General features: G+C 38.6%; 2 protein-coding genes across 3 annotated transcripts in view; both read right to left on the bottom strand.

The window, feature by feature from the left end:
- The window catches only part of LOC109708576 (disease resistance protein RGA2-like), a 57,613-nt gene extending 53,246 nt beyond the window's left edge, over positions 1–4,367 (bottom strand). Inside the window, exon 1 of one of the 2 annotated variants that reach the window (XR_002215780.1) lies at positions 1,277–4,367. Coding sequence is in view for 1 of the 2 variants with exons in the window: in XM_020230376.1 (XP_020085965.1) it covers positions 567–4,150 (3,584 nt within the window). In the remaining variant the exon portion in view is untranslated. Of the gene's footprint in view, positions 1–566 lie in introns of both variants that reach the window. The other variant, XM_020230376.1, reaches the window with a different exon arrangement.
- Positions 1–16,571, bottom strand: part of LOC109709120 — a 117,486-nt gene that overhangs the window by 69,737 nt on the left and 31,178 nt on the right. The window lies entirely within an intron of this gene.

Below are 16,571 nucleotides of genomic sequence, written 5' to 3'. Positions count from 1 at the left end.
GATACAGGCGGCTACCTTTTGTTTCATAAAATGTATCACTTTACTATCCCATGATTTATAAATTTTAGCACTTTAATACATTTACTTGACGGCAAATTCTTACGATGATACAAAGAAAAGGAATAACCACAAGATTTTAAAGTAAAACTATTTAAAGTGCTAAAATTTATAAATCATAAAATACTATAATATATATATATTTATTTATTTATTTATTTATTTATTTATTTATTTCACATAGTCCCTATGTGGTTTGTAAAATAAATTACTTGACTGTCTTATAATTCATATATTTTAGCACTTTAATTTTTTTTTTTCTTTTTTGTAGAAGATTTTTGCAAGAAAATAAAAACACAACTATAAATTAAAATAGCAAAATGAAATATTTCATAGCAAATGAAAATGCTCCGAATCACGTGCGGTGGGGCTAATTGAAAGTTTTCCATCCGAATATTTAGAAAAAAAAAAAAGGAAGAAGAAGAAGAGAGGTTTATATGCTAGCGACGATAGAATATTAAGGTGCTAGCCAGCTAAATAAAGAGTAGCCAGAGTTGCAAATTAATTACCTTCCATCTGCATCGAACAACAGCGGGTAACCATCAATATGTAACCTCTTAAGTGCGGTCATCTTGTGGGCAGGCAAGTAACGGAGACTGCTGCACCCCTGGATGATCAAGGACCGCAGGTCGGAGAGCTCCCCAAACCAATCTTCAATTCTCTCAAGATCTTCACAATCAGATATTATCAGCCGCTGGAGAGACGTGAGACTCCGCAAGCTCTCGGGCAAACAAGTTAGCTGCTGACATCCTCCTATTTGTAGACTCCGCAGCCCCTTATTCGGTGGCGGTTGGGGTGAAACGGCGGCATCACCATCACCATCACCATCACCATCACCATCACCAAGTGGCATCGCGCGTTCGAAAATCAACGATAGGTTCTCGCTGCTTGTTCTAGAGATGCCCATATGCAAAACCGATGGCGGGAGGCAAGGCTCCGGCCTCAATTTAGGGCATTCTTTAAGGTACAATTGAGTGAGACACGGAAAAATGGGAACTCGCTCTCGCCTGCCTTCTTCGTCATCCACCGTCAACACAGTCACCCATTCTCGCAGCACCGGCATGGAGGACAAGTTAAGTCTCATCAGCGCAGGGAACTTATCTACGCCCAAATTTGTTACCGCGGGCATATTTCGTATAGTTAGTGCTTTAAGAAAAGGGAGTTGCCCCAGCGGCGGGAGTGAGCTGCACCCGGGCATATTCTCAAGTTTGATTTTAACGAGATTTGGGAGGCACGAGCCAATCCTATTCATCATCCAGCTAGGAAACTTCCCGCCTCCGTAGCCTTCTATTTCCAATTCCTCTAGCTTCTGATGTGGTTGAAGATTTTCTAGCACGGTTTCGATCTCTTCCGCCGGTAGTACAGTACTGTCCATGCCTTCTTCCGCACTTAAAACGTTCCATTTCAACTTCAAAGACCGCAGGTTCTTCTCTATCAAATTTGCAGCCTTGGCGTCAACCGGACTCGTCACATTTTCAAGACCCTTGATCTCCAGCTCGCCGACAAGCTTAAGGTGCTCGAGCTCAGAGATGCTGGCACAATGTTCGACGCGGTCTTGCTTGCCGACCACAAAAACAGACAATTCCTGCAAGCTAACTAACTTGCTGATCCCTCGGGGCATGCCCTTCAATTCTGAGCACTCGTTGTTTAACAAGACCCTAAGTTTGGTCAGCTTTTGGATCATTTTGGGCAGCTCACATAATTTTTTACAACCCCTGATGTCGAGTTTCTCTAAATGCTGAAGATCACTTGACGATAAGGGTAATGATTCTAGAGAAGAGCATTCAGAAACGTTCAGAATACGCAAGTTTTGAAGGCTTCCAATGGATTCAGGTAATGTCACCAAAGATTTTAGACGTGATAGGTTTAAGTCATGCAGGTTTTTGAGATCACATAATGATGAGGGTAATGATAGCAGAGAAATGCAGTTAGAAAGATTCAGAGTACGCAAGTTTTGAAGGCTCTCAATGGATTTTGGTAAAGTCTCCATAAACATTAGATCTGATAGGTTTAGGTAATGAAGGTTTTTGAGGTGACATATAGGTTCAAGTGATATCACATTTTCGCACGAACTCAAATTTAGTGCGTACAAATTCTGAAGGTTGCTAATGGAGTCAGGTATTGTCAGAGAACTGCAGTCGCTTAAATCTAAATTCCGCAAATTCGTAAGCCTTCCTAGAAATTTGGGTAATGTACGGATCTTTTGGCAGCCTGAAAGATTCAAGGTTTGCAAGTTGCAGAGGCTGGTAATTGATTCAGGCAATTCTTGTATACTGTTCTCCGAAAGGTTGAGGTATCTTAGGAGCTTCAACTTACTGATTGAGCTTGGCAACATAGAAATTTTGGAATCATGTAAATCCAACAGGCGTAACCATTTTGCCTCGCTATAAAAATTCATAGTAGGTGAACCAGATTCCCTAAATTGAAGAGCTCGCAACCTCTGCATTACGGTACTTGAAACCAGCTGTGGCGTGAAACGACTGTATATCGAGACATAGCGGCAACTTTCCGGGATCCTCGTTGACTCTTCTGCACCTATAACAGCAACTTCTTCTCTTGCTACAGATTGTGCGAGGTCGTGCACTAAATCATGCATACGGCAGGTGGTACCCTTTCTATAATATTCCCACACATCTTGAAGAAAAGACATCCATAATAGATCGTTAAGGTACTCATTCCCAATATCTTCCATCGAAGTCCATGTTTCATGCGATGAAATGAAGCCTAAAGCAATCCATTGCCGGATCAAGTCATCCTTGTCAATCTCATAGTCTTTGGGGAATATGGAGCAGTAAGCGAAGCACTGCTTCAAAGCCGACGGCATCTGAATGTAGCTCAATTTCAATGATGGTAAAATAGTTTCCTCTTTTTCCAATCTCCATATTTCGCTATCTCTAATAGCGGACCATGCATCCTCCGTTCTGCTCTTAAAGCGCATCATACTTCCTAAAGCATTTGCTGCTAAAGGCAAGCCACCACACTTCTTTACTATCTGCTTTCCGATTTCGACCAAGCTCGGATAGTCATTCTCTTCCCCTTCCTTGAATGCCCGCCTTTTGAACAATGTCCAACAATCATCATCTGATAAGCCTTTCACACGGTGCGGCTCGACTGTTTTCATTATCTCGGCAACCTTTTCGCTCCGTGTGGTCACTAAGATTTTACTTCCTTGCTTACCGTCCTTAAATAAAACCTTCAATTTCTCCCACCTTTCCTGATCTTCATTCCATACATCATCCAGCACCAGCAAAAATCTCTTCTGGCTGAAGATACTGACAAGGCAACTGGCGACGGCATCCGAGTTATCAAGAGCACAATTCTCTCCAGCTGCAGATATCACCGGCTTTGCAATCATCTTCATGTCGAAATCGGTAGACACGCAGACCCACGCCCGTAAATCGAAGCGCTGCTGGCCTGTAACCTGCCCGTCGTTGAAGGCCAGCTGAGCGAGTGTCGTCTTCCCCAAACCCCCCAATCCCACGATCGGAATGATCGACACGTCGTGATCGCTGCTGGTCTCAAGGAGAAGCTTCACAATTTTCTCTTTATCATCATCTCTCCCGACTATTGTCTTTTCGTCGACGATCGAGAATGTCTCAGGGCGCTTGAATTCAGCCTGTCGAAGAGGGCCAGCTTCGGCAAGACCAAAATCATGCCTCTGTTTCGCGATCTTACCGATCTTTTCTCTGAGCTCTTTCATCCTGTGTGCCATCTTGCGCTTAAACTTCAGATGCATCGGATTAGCCCGGGACAGAAATTCACGTACCTTTCCAGCTGGCTGGTGTTGATTCAGCACCTCGGGATACTGCTGTTGCCGGAGGGCCGCTTGCGTCCGGATCTCGTCCAGCAGGTCGTCGGCGTCGTAGGCGGCGTCCTTCAGTTTGCGCAGCCAGTCGCGCAGAGCGTGGCTCTCCTTCCCAGCGCTGCTCCGCTCCTCGGCGTCGAGAAGCACCGCCTGGATCGCCGAGAAGTTGCTTCTGAGATCGTCCGCGTCGTTCTTGAAGCTCCGCAGCAGTCCGATTTCGTCCCAGAGAGTTGAGCCCAGTTTGCCGAGCACTCCTTTGACCAGATCGAATGCAATCCCCTCCGCCATCGCGCGTGCTGCTACCTACGACAGCAGCTATGTGCTTCTTCTCAATACAACCGTCCTACTGCAGGGAGGCAGAGAATAAGGGGGGATGCTCTGCAGTGGTAGTAGGTGATCGCTCCAATTAATTATTGTGCTGTTGCTTCGATAATTACGCCGGGAATCTTTGATCTTTTGCATATGCTAGTCCCTCAATCGTCCTTATCCTATTGTGCAGAATATAAAAAATATTATCAGTTTCAAATTTGCTCTTTGGATCTTGTCGTTTCTGTGTCCATTTTTAAAAAATGAAGCGGCAGAAAAGGAGAGCCGCCCTTATTATTATTATTATTATTATTATTATTATTTTCTCATCCAACTGAAGAAAACGCAATGAATGCTTGAGATTTCTGAAAGATGCTTAAATGGTATTACTTCAGAAATTAAAAAAGCGGTCAAAATCAGTTTTGGTTTCCAATAATTTAGAATTCGAATTTAAAAAGAAATAGTGAATCTTTAATTTGAACTCAAAAAAAAAATTCAAATTTCAGATTTGAATCTGAATCCGTAATGGATAGTAAAATTTCACTCCAAATCCGACAATCTTCGGCTTCAGAGTGGGATCAGATTGAGTAAAATGATTTTCACCCCACGATAATATTCTAAGATACTATTATATGTGAAGAATTGATATGTATAAATTTTGATTGCCCAAAAAAGAGAAAAAAAAAAGTATGGAGAGTTGGACCACTGCAGCACTAGGGATGTCAATGGGTATGAATATCCGAAATTTTATCCGAATCCGAATCCGAATGAAACGGATATATCCGATGGATATGGATATAAAAAATAGAAATCCGACGGATATGGATTCGGATATGGATTTTGATTGTACCTAACCCGAATCCGAACCCAAATCCGACCCGAACCCGAATTTATTTTGTATTATATATAATATATATATATAAATTTGATGTTATATTTGAATTTGTATTTTAAAAATTTAGATTTAATATAATATATTTTGAAATATTGAAAAAAAAATTTATTATTTTGGGTTCAAATTTTCGGGTTCGGGTTCGGATTCGGGTTCGGGTTTCGGATTTTTGGTCGGGTTCAGGTTTGGATATGAATTTTTAAAATCCGTTGGATTCGGGTTCGGATTCGGGTCTCGGATTTGGAGTCGGGTTCAGGTTCGGGTTTTTAAAAATCCGCCTCGAATCCGACCCGTTGACATCTCTATGCAGCACTGCACCACAGTTCAAAACCGCCTTTTTCTAATTAGCATTGATTTTCTTAATTGCCATAAAAAATTATTTTCTTAGTTAATTTACACCTCTTTATACTATCATTTTTTAAAAAAAATTAGATCCCGTCAGCCAAAAATATAGAAATTTTTAGTACACCTAATTACCTCAAATGTATATAAAATTATAAACTAGAGATGCCATTGGAATCTTTTTTCAAAATCGGTCATAAACTAGAATAAAAAAACTTAGATTTCTTTTGTATCTGTTGACATTCTCATTATATTATTAGAGACAAGAGCTTATTTGTTTTTCGTCGCTGTCACCATTGCCATAGATCTCAACTGCTATTCTACTGTTTCGTTTATTTCATTTAGAAATAAACTTAGCTAGAGATATGAATCAACTAGGATTCAAATTTAGAATCTTGATTATCAACCACTAAATTTTTTGCTACTTGCGTTAGAAACGATCAGTAAAATAACCTTGTTATTAACATATACAGGGGTCTACCGTCTAAATAAGACAAATAAATATAAATGAGAAAATAAAAGTTGACAGAGGGATGGGTGGAGGGGGGTAATTTCATACGCCAGTATAGTGCAGGTCACTTTATGTAATTTAACCAAAAAGAAATATATAATTTTTTTGAAATGGAAACAGACGTAAACCTGCACTTTATAAAATAGTGCAAAGATCACAAGTCTCAGCATAATTCTACACTCCAGGAAAAAGATAAATATGTGGAAGTTACAACAGCATGCTATCTATAAGTGCACATGTAAAATGTAATTAAATAAATGTATGCCAGCCATAGTTTAATTGTAGTTGCTCATAACCAAATCGCCTACAGCCTGCTGCAATCCTCACTGTTACATACTTCTGAACGTGATACATCATCTCTTTTTGTTTCAGATAAATTGCAAGTTTTAGAGAACTTACCTACAGCATCATCTATAGAGATTTTTATGGATTGACCCACGCCACTTGTTTAGCTATATATTTGGCTCCAATCTATGTTAAACAATACGAAACAATCGTTTTCTCAAAAAATTTAAAGTGATAGATAATAATATTTTTATATTTAATATTTTTTCTCACGTTTGAGCTCGATGTGGACTTAAATTAACTGAGAGAAAAAATCAATTAGGCTAGAAGTCTGACGTGACTCGAACTCAGAATTTTCTACTTTGATACGATGTTAAATAATACGAAATAATCATTTTTTTTTTCAAAAAGTAATTAATCTCGTAAAGAATGATATTTTTATATATTTATATTTAACAATCTAGCAAACTCGTATCAATCCCCTCTCAGGATGCTTTGCTGAATCCAGAACAGGGGAAGAGCTATTGAGAGGCCGACAATGGTCATGGACCCTCTCAACTTTTTGAAAATTACACAAAAGTTTCTAACTATGACACAGTAAAAATTAAAATATTATAAATTTTAGCGACCAAATGAAATTTTTTTGTAAAAAGTTTGTGCTGATATAAGATAAATATATTGGGCGTGTTTGGTTTGCTTCTTTTTTACCTTGAAATCGGAATCGGAATAAGTAAATCCGTTTGTGAGTGTTTGGTACGTGGGAGTCCCATTCCGATTCCGATTCCCGAGTGGAATGAGAATCCTCCAATCACCTCTTTTTTCAATCCGGCCTAGTAGGCCGGATTAAAAGTTGAATCCGTACGGAATTATATTTATTCGGATTAAATTTATTTTTTCAACTTTTTTTAATTAAAATATAAGTTAAAATTTAAAAATTAAATATATAATTTTAAATTAAAATTAAATTGGCATTCTCATTATATTATTAGAGACAACAGCTCATTTGTTTTTCATTGTTGTCACCATTGCCATAGATCTCAACTGCTNAAAAAAAAAAAAAACAGATGTTTATGCTAGCTACAATAGAATATTAAGGTGCTAGCTCATTAATTAAAGAGTAGTTAGAGTTCCAAAGTAATTACCTCCCATCAACTTCGACATTTTTTATGTGATCGACACTAGTGTCGACAAATCGTCCGTCCGCATCGAACAACAGCGGGCAAATCCCAATACATAACTCCTGAAGTGCGGTCATCTTGTGCGCAGGCAAGTAATGGAGACTGCTGCACCCATCGATGTACAAGGACCGCAGCTCGGTGAGCTCCCCGAGCCAATCTTCAATTCTCTCGAGATCTTCACAATCATATATTCCCAGCGACTGGAGAGACGTGAGACTTCGCAAGCTCTCGGGCAAACAAGTTAGCTGCCGACATCCTACTATTCCTAGACCCGGCAGCCCCTTATCTGGTGGCGGTTGGGGTGAAACGGCGGCATCACCACCTCCAAATGGCATCGCGCGTTCGAGTATCAACGATAGATTCTCCTTGCTTGTTCTGTAGATGCCCATATGCTCAACCGATGGCGGGAGGCAAGGCTCCGGCCTCAACTGAGGACATTCATATAGACCCAAATAAGTGAGACACGGAAAAATGGGAACTCGCTCTCGCCTGCCTTCTTCATCATCCATCGTCAACACAGTCACCCATTCTCGCAGCACCGGCATGGAGGACAACTCAAGTGTCTTCAGCGCAGGGAACTTATGTACGCTGAAATTTGTTACCGCGGGCATGTTTTGTATAGTCAGTTGTTCAAGAAAAGGAAGTTGCCCCAGCTGCGGGAGTGAGCTGCATCCGGGCATATCCGCTAGTTCGATTCCAACGAGATTTGGCAGGCACGAGCCAATCCTGTTCATCATCCAGCTAGAAAACTTCCCGCCTCCATAGCCTCCTATTTCCAAATTCTCTAGCTTTTGATGTGGTTGAAGATTTTCTAGCACGGTTTCGATCTCTTCCGCCGGTAGTACAGTACTATCAATGCCTTCTTCCGCACTTAAAACGTTCCATTCCAACTTCAAAGACCGCAGCTTCTTCTCTATCAAATTTGCAGCCTTGGCATCAACCGGACTCGTCACATTTTCAAGACCCTTGATCTCCAGCTCGCCAACAAGCTTAAGGTGCTCGAGCTCACAGATACTGGCACAATGTTCGACGCGGTCTTGCTTGCCGACGACAAAAACGGACAATTCCTGCAAGCTAACTAACTTGCCGATCCCTCGGGGCATGCCCTTCAATTCCGAGCAATTGTTGTTTAACAAGACTCTAAGTTTGGTCAGCTTTTGGATCATTTTAGGCAGCTCACATAATTTTCCACAACCACTAATGTCGAGTTTCTCTAAATGCTGAAGATCACTTGACGATGAGGGTAACCATTCTAGAGAAGAGCAGCTAGAAAGGTTGAGACTACGCAAATTTTGAAGGCTCCCAATGGATTCAGGTAATGCCACCAAAGATTCTAGATTTGATAGGTCTAGGTAATGCAGGTTTTTGAGGTGACATATAGGTTCAAGTGATATCACCTTTTGGCACCAACTCAAATCTAGTGTGTACAAATTCTGAAGGTTGCTAATGGAGTCAAGTATTGTCAGAGAACTGCACTCGCTTAAATCTAAAATCCGCAAATTCGTAAGCCTTCCTAGAAATTTGGGTAATGTACGGATCTCACGGCAGCCTGAAAGATTCAAGGATTGCAAGTTGCAGAGGCTGGTAATTGATTCAGGCAGTTCTTGTACATTGGTTGACGAAAGGTTGAGGTATCTTAAGAGCTTCAACTTACCGATTGAGCTTGGCAGCATAGAAATTTCGGAACCATGTAAATNACGGCAGCCTGAAAGATTCAAGGATTGCAAGTTGCAGAGGCTGGTAATTGATTCAGGCAGTTCTTGTACATTGGTTGACGAAAGGTTGAGGTATCTTAAGAGCTTCAACTTACCGATTGAGCTTGGCAGCATAGAAATTTCGGAACCATGTAAATCCAACAGGCGTAAGCATTTTGCCTCGCTATAAAAAGCCATAATAAGTGAGCCAGATTCCCTAAATTGAAGAGCTCGCAACCTCCGCATTATGGTAATTGAAACCTGTGGCGTGAAACGACTGTATATCAAGACATAGCGGCAACTTTCCGGGATCCTTGTTGACTCTTCTCCAACTATAACAGCAACTTCTTCTCTTGCTACAGATTGTGCGAGGTCGTGCACTAAATCATGCATCCGGCAGGTGGTAACCTTTCTATATTCTTTGTCCTGAAGGAAAGACATCCATAATAGATTGTTAAAGTACTCATTCCCAATATCTTCCATCGAAGTCCATGTTTCATGCGATGAAATGAAGCCTAAAGCAATCCATTGCCGGATCAAGTCATCCTTGTCAATCTCGTAGTCTTTTGGGAATATGGAGCAGTAAGCAAAGCACTGCTTCAAAGCCGACGGCATCTGAATGTAGCTCAACTTTAATGATGGTAAAATAGTTTTCTCTTCTTGCAGACTCCAAATTTCGTTATCCCTAGTAGCGGACCATGCATCCTCTGTCCTGTTCTTTGAATACATCATACTTCCTAAAGCATTCGCTGCTAAAGGCACGCCGCCGCACTTCTTTACTATCTGCTTTCCGATTGCGACCAAACTCGGATAGTCGTTCTCTTCCCCCTCATCGAATGCCAGCCTTTTGAACAATGTCCAACAATCATCATCTGATAAGCCTTTCACACGGTGTGGTTCGACTGTTTTCATTATCGCGGCGACCTTTTCGCTTCGTGTGGTTACTAAGATTTTACTTCCCTGCCTGCCGTCCTTAAATACAACCTTCAATTCCTTCCACTTCCCTTTATCTTCGTTCCACACATCATCCAACACCAGCAAGAATCTCTTCTGGCTAAAGATCCTGACAAGGCAACTGGCGACGGCATCCGAGTTATCAAGAGCACAATTTTCTCCAGCTGCAGATATCACCGGCTTTGCAATCTTCTTCATGTGGAAATCGGTAGACACGCAGACCCACACCCGTAGATCAAATCGCTGCTGGCCCATAACCAACTCGTCCGTAACCCGCTCGTCGTTGTAGGCCAGCTGAGCAAGCGTCGTCTTCCCCAAACCCCCCAATCCCACGATCGGAATGACCGACACGTCGTGATCGCTGTTAGTCTCTAGGAGAAGCTTCACAATTTCCTCTTTATCACCATCTCTCCCGACTATTGTCTTTTCGTCGACAACCGAGAATGTCTCAGGGCGCTTGAACTCAGCCTGTCGAAGAGGGTCAGCTTCGGCAAGACCGAAATCATGCCTCTGTTTCGCGATCTTACCGATCTTCTCTCTGAGCTCTTTCATCCTGTGTGCCATCTTGACCTTAAACTTCAGACGCATCGGATTAGCGTGGGACAGGAATTCACGTACCTTTTCAGCTGGCTGGTTTTGATTCTGCACCTCCGGATGCTGTTGTTGCCGGAGGGCCGCTTGCGTCCGGATCTCGTCCAGCAGGCCGTCGGCGTCGTAGGCGGCGTCCTTCAGTTTGCGCAGCCAGTCGCGCAGAGCGTGGGTCTCCTTCCCAGGGCTGCTTCGCTCCTCGGCGTCGAGAAGCACCGCCTGGATCGCCGAGAAGTTGCTTCTGAGGTCGTCCGCGTCGTCCTTGAAGCTCCGCAGCAGCCCGATTTCGTCCCAGAGAGCGGAGCCCAGCTTGCCCAGCACTCCTTCGACCAAGTCGAATGCGATCCCCTCCGCCATCGCTCGCGCGTGCTGCTGCCTAATCCTTCTCAATACGAACGTCCTACTACAGAGAAGCAGAGGATGATAAGGGGATGCTCCTCCACCAGTGGAAGATGATTGCTCCAATTATTGTGCTGTGTCTCCAATAATTATGGTGGGGGCCGGAACGCACGCGCCAATGCTTTNCCATCGCGCGCGCGTGCTGCTGCCTAATCCTTCTCAATACGAACGTCCTACTACAGAGAAGCAGAGGATGATAAGGGGATGCTCCTCCACCAGTGGAAGATGATTGCTCCAATTATTGTGCTGTGTCTCCAATAATTATGGTGGGGGCCGGAACGCACGCGCCAATGCTTTTTTTTTTTTACTCTTTTTTTTTGTTTTTTTTTTAAAACTCTTACTTATACATTCATTGGGTATAGAATATACACCCCATCTATTTAAAAATAAAGTGTATTTTACTAATAACATCAATGTAACTAGTGAAATACACCCCATGGGTCAATGATCAATCTTTACCCAATTGTACAATTTATAAAAATATTTTCGGATAAAGAGGCAGAGAAGCAAGCTCCCTTTGTTGGTTTTTTTTTTCCCCCTCTCTCGTGCTTGGAAAGGAGGAAACGAATAAAACCGCAACGAAGATGTTTAAGGAGGAGGGGGACCTTCTTTTTTTTTTTTTTTTTTTTTTGCAAGGTCCCTTAAAGGAGGACTTTTCACTTCAGGTAAATCCTGATGCATCAAAGATGCATGTTGATGGCGGCGATGGTAATTAATGAAGAAAGCGAGTAGGATGATGACTCAAAACTTTATGAAGGAGAAATTTTTTTTTAGACATCAATGCTATTAATTAAAATCGTCTTCTATTTGTGAACCGATTCTCTTTACGTTTTTGCGACTTTACTCTTATGCAATTTAGTACATGCACGTTGCTACCACTTTCGCCAATCGAAGTTTACGAACAAACCCTCAACCCTAAATCCAGATGGTACCTCCAAATGCTATTGAAATTGTTTAGGTGACAAATGTAATAAAAAAAGAGATTGAAAAATCACTCTTGTCCAAATAAAAATTTTGACTGATAATGTGGATGATAAGTCAACGGATGAATTTTAAGATTTAGCTTTTATTCTTTTTATATATTATACCCACTCAAAAGTGCAGTGTAAATCTTATACTCACATATTTAAAAAATTACACAATACTTTTAAGTTTTTAATATGAACAAAGAAAAAATTGATAAAATTAGTGTGAAAATGTAGGCCTTTGGATGGAATAGCGCTATAAAAGAGGATGTAATAAACTTCTAATTAGCCCCCTATAAATTAGCATATTTTCACTTTTTCAATATGTGGTTAAAAAAACTTTGGCTTTGACATATTGCCCTTGTTTTTAAATTTTTAATTTTTTTTTTATCACTATAAGGCCCTTCAGTTGAATTAGTTGCGAAAATAGTGTAACTTATAAACCACATGTAACTAAATTATTATAATTTACAAACCATATTATTATTATAATTTACAATAATCTTACATTACTATTCTATTTAATGACAAATTGTTACGGTAGAACAAAGACAAAACTATGGGATAGCAAAATAAAACTTCTAAGTCGCACGATTGCAGAATTAAAAAAATACAGTAAATCATAGGAGGGGTTAATTTAAGTTTGTGCAAAATAGAAACTCTAGCTTTGTGCAATTATTTCATACTGTGAGGAGTATAAGAAAACTCCTAGAATGGATAAAATATTTAGCCTAAAATTCAATTTTTTCACGGAAAGATAAATTATCTCATAATAAAATATATTATTCCTCAAAATAATGAACAGCGATACCTTGGAAAATGTTACCGGCATGTTTGTGCACCACAAATTCATCAACCCATCTCTCATCTCATACTTTCAATTCAATACTCTAATTTCTAAATTAAAAAAAAAAAATTGTAAATCTACAAGCGGCAATGTAGAAATAACATAACAGTACAGAGTCGATAAATAAGTATACAAATATGTAGTACACGTATATTAGGTTTAGGCAATAAATTACCATCTAACGGTAGATGTGCAAAATATTTTAAGAGTTCATAGTCTCGGAACTTGAAAGTTTGAGGACCAAAATGAAACGTATATAAAGATCAAATAAATGTAAGAAACAGAGATATGTACTTCATATTATTTAATCAGGATCGTCAGACAAACAACAAATTTCAAAAAATAAACATCAATCTTCTCTTATATTCATAAGCAATCCCGTTATAATCTCTTGCATACAAGCATGGGAAGGCTTTTATCCAAAAAGAAAAGGAAAAACAAAAAAGGAAAAGCAAAGAGAAGTTATGTGTCATGATAAGTTGATTTGATAAATTCAAATTTACCCTACTGCGACCACCAGAATCAAAACGTTATATGGAATTAGGTAGGATGCCAAAGCCTATTCCAGTAAACTAGTCCTTACACTGAAAGGATGCTAAGATGAGATTTTAAACAAATTTCATATTGAGGATAAATCTTAGATTTACACTCTACTTTTGAATGCACCAGTCGTATTTCTTATTTTGAAGTTATATTTCTTCATAAATTAAATAACAACTCTTTCTCTACGACAGATCAATAGACTTACTGNATTTTATTGAAATTTTATTTCAAACTTAAATTAAATTTATGGATTCAAATTAAAATTTAAATTTACGGATTCAAATTAAAATTAAATTGGCATTCTCATTATATTATTAGAGACAACAGCTCATTTGTTTTTCATTGTTGTCACCATTGCCATAGATCTCAACTGCTACTCAACTCTTGATGGTCTTAACATAGGTTTAAAACAAAAAAGAAAATAACATTGTTATTAATATAGAGATCTAATTGAGACAAATAAATATAAGTGAAAAAAATAAAAGTAGAGTGGGGCAATTTCACACGCCCCACTTCGTAAAAGAGAGCAATGATCATGGTGGCTGAGCTGGCTCTCCGCTTAGTGAACAAGTAAAATATAATTAAATAAATGTGTGCCAGCCATAGTTTGTAGTTGCTCATGATCAGATCGCCTACATCTGCAATCCTTAGTGTTACATACTTCTGCACATGATGCATCTCTTTTTATTTCAGATAAATTGCAAGATTTAGAGGACTACATGCAGCATCTAGAGATTTTTATGGACTGACCCACGCTACTTGTTTAGCTGTGCATTTGGCTTCAATCTATGTTAATGCCTTTCAGAGTTTATTGTTTTTATTTGTTGCTACTCCTTTATTTTGCTTTTTTATTTTGCTTTGGTTTTTGTTCACTTTTGTTGTCACTTTAAGTAAATCCTAATGCATCCAAGATGCATGTTGATGGCAGCGAGAGAAATGAAGCAAGTAGGATGATGACTCAAAACTTCATGAAGGAGAAATTTGTTTTAGACATCAATGTTATTAATTAATTCTCTTCTATTTATGCACTCATTCTATTTATGATTTTGCAGCTTTTCTATTATGCAGCTTTTCTTAAACTGTGAAGTGTATGCCCAATGATTCTACATCAAAAGGCAAATATGTATGGATTGCTGGAGAACAATTTAGATGCTGAGCTAAAACTAAAAGCAATCTTAAATACTATTATTATTTAGAAGTTTTAAGATTGAAACTGTTTCAATTTTTAACTTAGCTGCTATTGGTCTAAACTCATCATTCAAAGACACCAGTAGCATCACCCAGTACTGCAGTACATCAACAAGAGGAGTAACTGTAGTAACTGTGAAACAACCGTTGTACTTAGAGAACGGTGTTTAAACATTTTTATATTTAACACTTAACACTCCCCCTCACGTCTGGGCTCAAAACTTTTTAATCGGCCCATGACGTGGGCTTGAATTAAATGGAAGAAAATTAATATGCTAGGAGCCTAGCGTGACTCGAACTTAGAACCTCCTGCTCTGATACCATGTGAAATAACCGTTGTACTCTAAAAGCTTAAATTGTTAGAAAACGGTATTTAAACATTTTTATATTTAACACTTAACAGTAACAACTCTATTTCAAAAAATAGTATTAGAGAGTATCCAAAACAAGCTGTTAACTCCAAAACTGCTCAGATTGAAGCAAAGATCCATCCAATACTTAACAAGAATTTTTTTAAAAAACCCCTAACTTGAACCATTTATTTGAATCTTTGGGCAACACACCTAGCTTAAACCATTCGATTAATTATTTGGCGAAACACCTAGCTTTTGAAGCATACGTACACATTGCACTGCTTAATGCATTCATAACAAACTGCAAATATCACTAATGAATCCAAACAGTACAAGTAGGAAGGTATAACCGTTACCAAGTTACCATACATAAATGCACTTGTTAATTTATCGTACATAACCGACCGTTCCTAAAGCAAGTGGCAAAGGGCTTAGTGGTTAGTACCCGAGACCCAAGTTCGAATCCTAGTTGATTCATATTTTCAGCTAAGTTTATTTCTAAATGAAATAAACGAAGTAGGTGGCGTGCTACCTATCTCTTAAAAAATAAAAATAAAAATAATTTCGTACATAAAACATCTCTTGCTAATTAAGGTTTTATCACCTTTTTTATTTTAAAAAAGGCTTTGCTCCACAATTGTATGCAGCAAGTTTTTGTTCTATCTATTGGAGAGCCAAAATTTTCTCTCTTGATCAACCAAATTCGTATCTTGGTGCACGGGATGCCCTGTTCTTTATGAGAAAGAAAGACCCCTCTTTGCAGTGGTCATGTTGTTGTTGTTGTTGCTGTGTTTAATTTTTGGGTATAAAAATGTACTTAATTAATCTGAACTTTTATAATTTGAAATTAATTATCTAATATTTAAAAATTTAAATTAATTTGACTACCTATTCTTTAACGCTTTACGATTTCGTTTTATGAAAAATCACTGCCTACACCTGGTGCATCCAAACAGGTGATGCACCAAGGTTTTATTCATCCTTAATATTTTCTTTTTATTGTATTTCATTCATTTAATTCGTAAGTATAAAAAATTGCAACTAACCCAACTTTCTTTAGGAACGTAGTGGTAAGAAGCAACATTTTCATATTTTGAAAGGTCCAAAAATTTTAAAACTGCTTCTAATCTTTTCTCGTCCGAAGCTATAAAATTGTGCTTAATTGTTATTGAAGAACTATGCGGTTATATTTATGCGATACCTTAATATTTTATCCACATATTTAATTTTTATAGCATTTTTTTTTCCAGTTGTTAAGCTGAAACTATAGTATAAATCAAGGATCAATTATGCATACTGCATTTTCCCAAAAAAAAAGAAGAAGAAAAGCAAACTCAAATCAGAAAGAATAGACAATAAAAAAAAAAATTCACGGTGAGATTTTCAATAAAATAAATTTTCAGTTAATTTCGCACAATTTTTCTTATTATTTTTACGGTTGGTCCCAAATGTTAGGTTCTCGAAAATGCTTTATGGTAAAATAATAATAATAATAATAATAATAATAGTTTAACATATTTTGAAGTAAATACCTCTTTTAATTTTCCAGATTTCTTGGATAAAAAAGTCAAAAATTTATATAACTCGCCCCGACTGTCAGTTCTTTTAATCTGATTATCTAATCTTTAAAAATTTTAATTTTGCTATATAATCTTTTAATTTAT

The sequence above is a fragment of the Ananas comosus genome, linkage group 4, assembly GCF_001540865.1.
Source record: "Ananas comosus cultivar F153 linkage group 4, ASM154086v1, whole genome shotgun sequence".
Classification (NCBI taxonomy): Eukaryota; Viridiplantae; Streptophyta; class Magnoliopsida; order Poales; family Bromeliaceae; genus Ananas; species Ananas comosus.
Note: the sequence above shows the minus strand (reverse complement) of the source record. Positions and strands in the feature narration are given on the sequence as shown.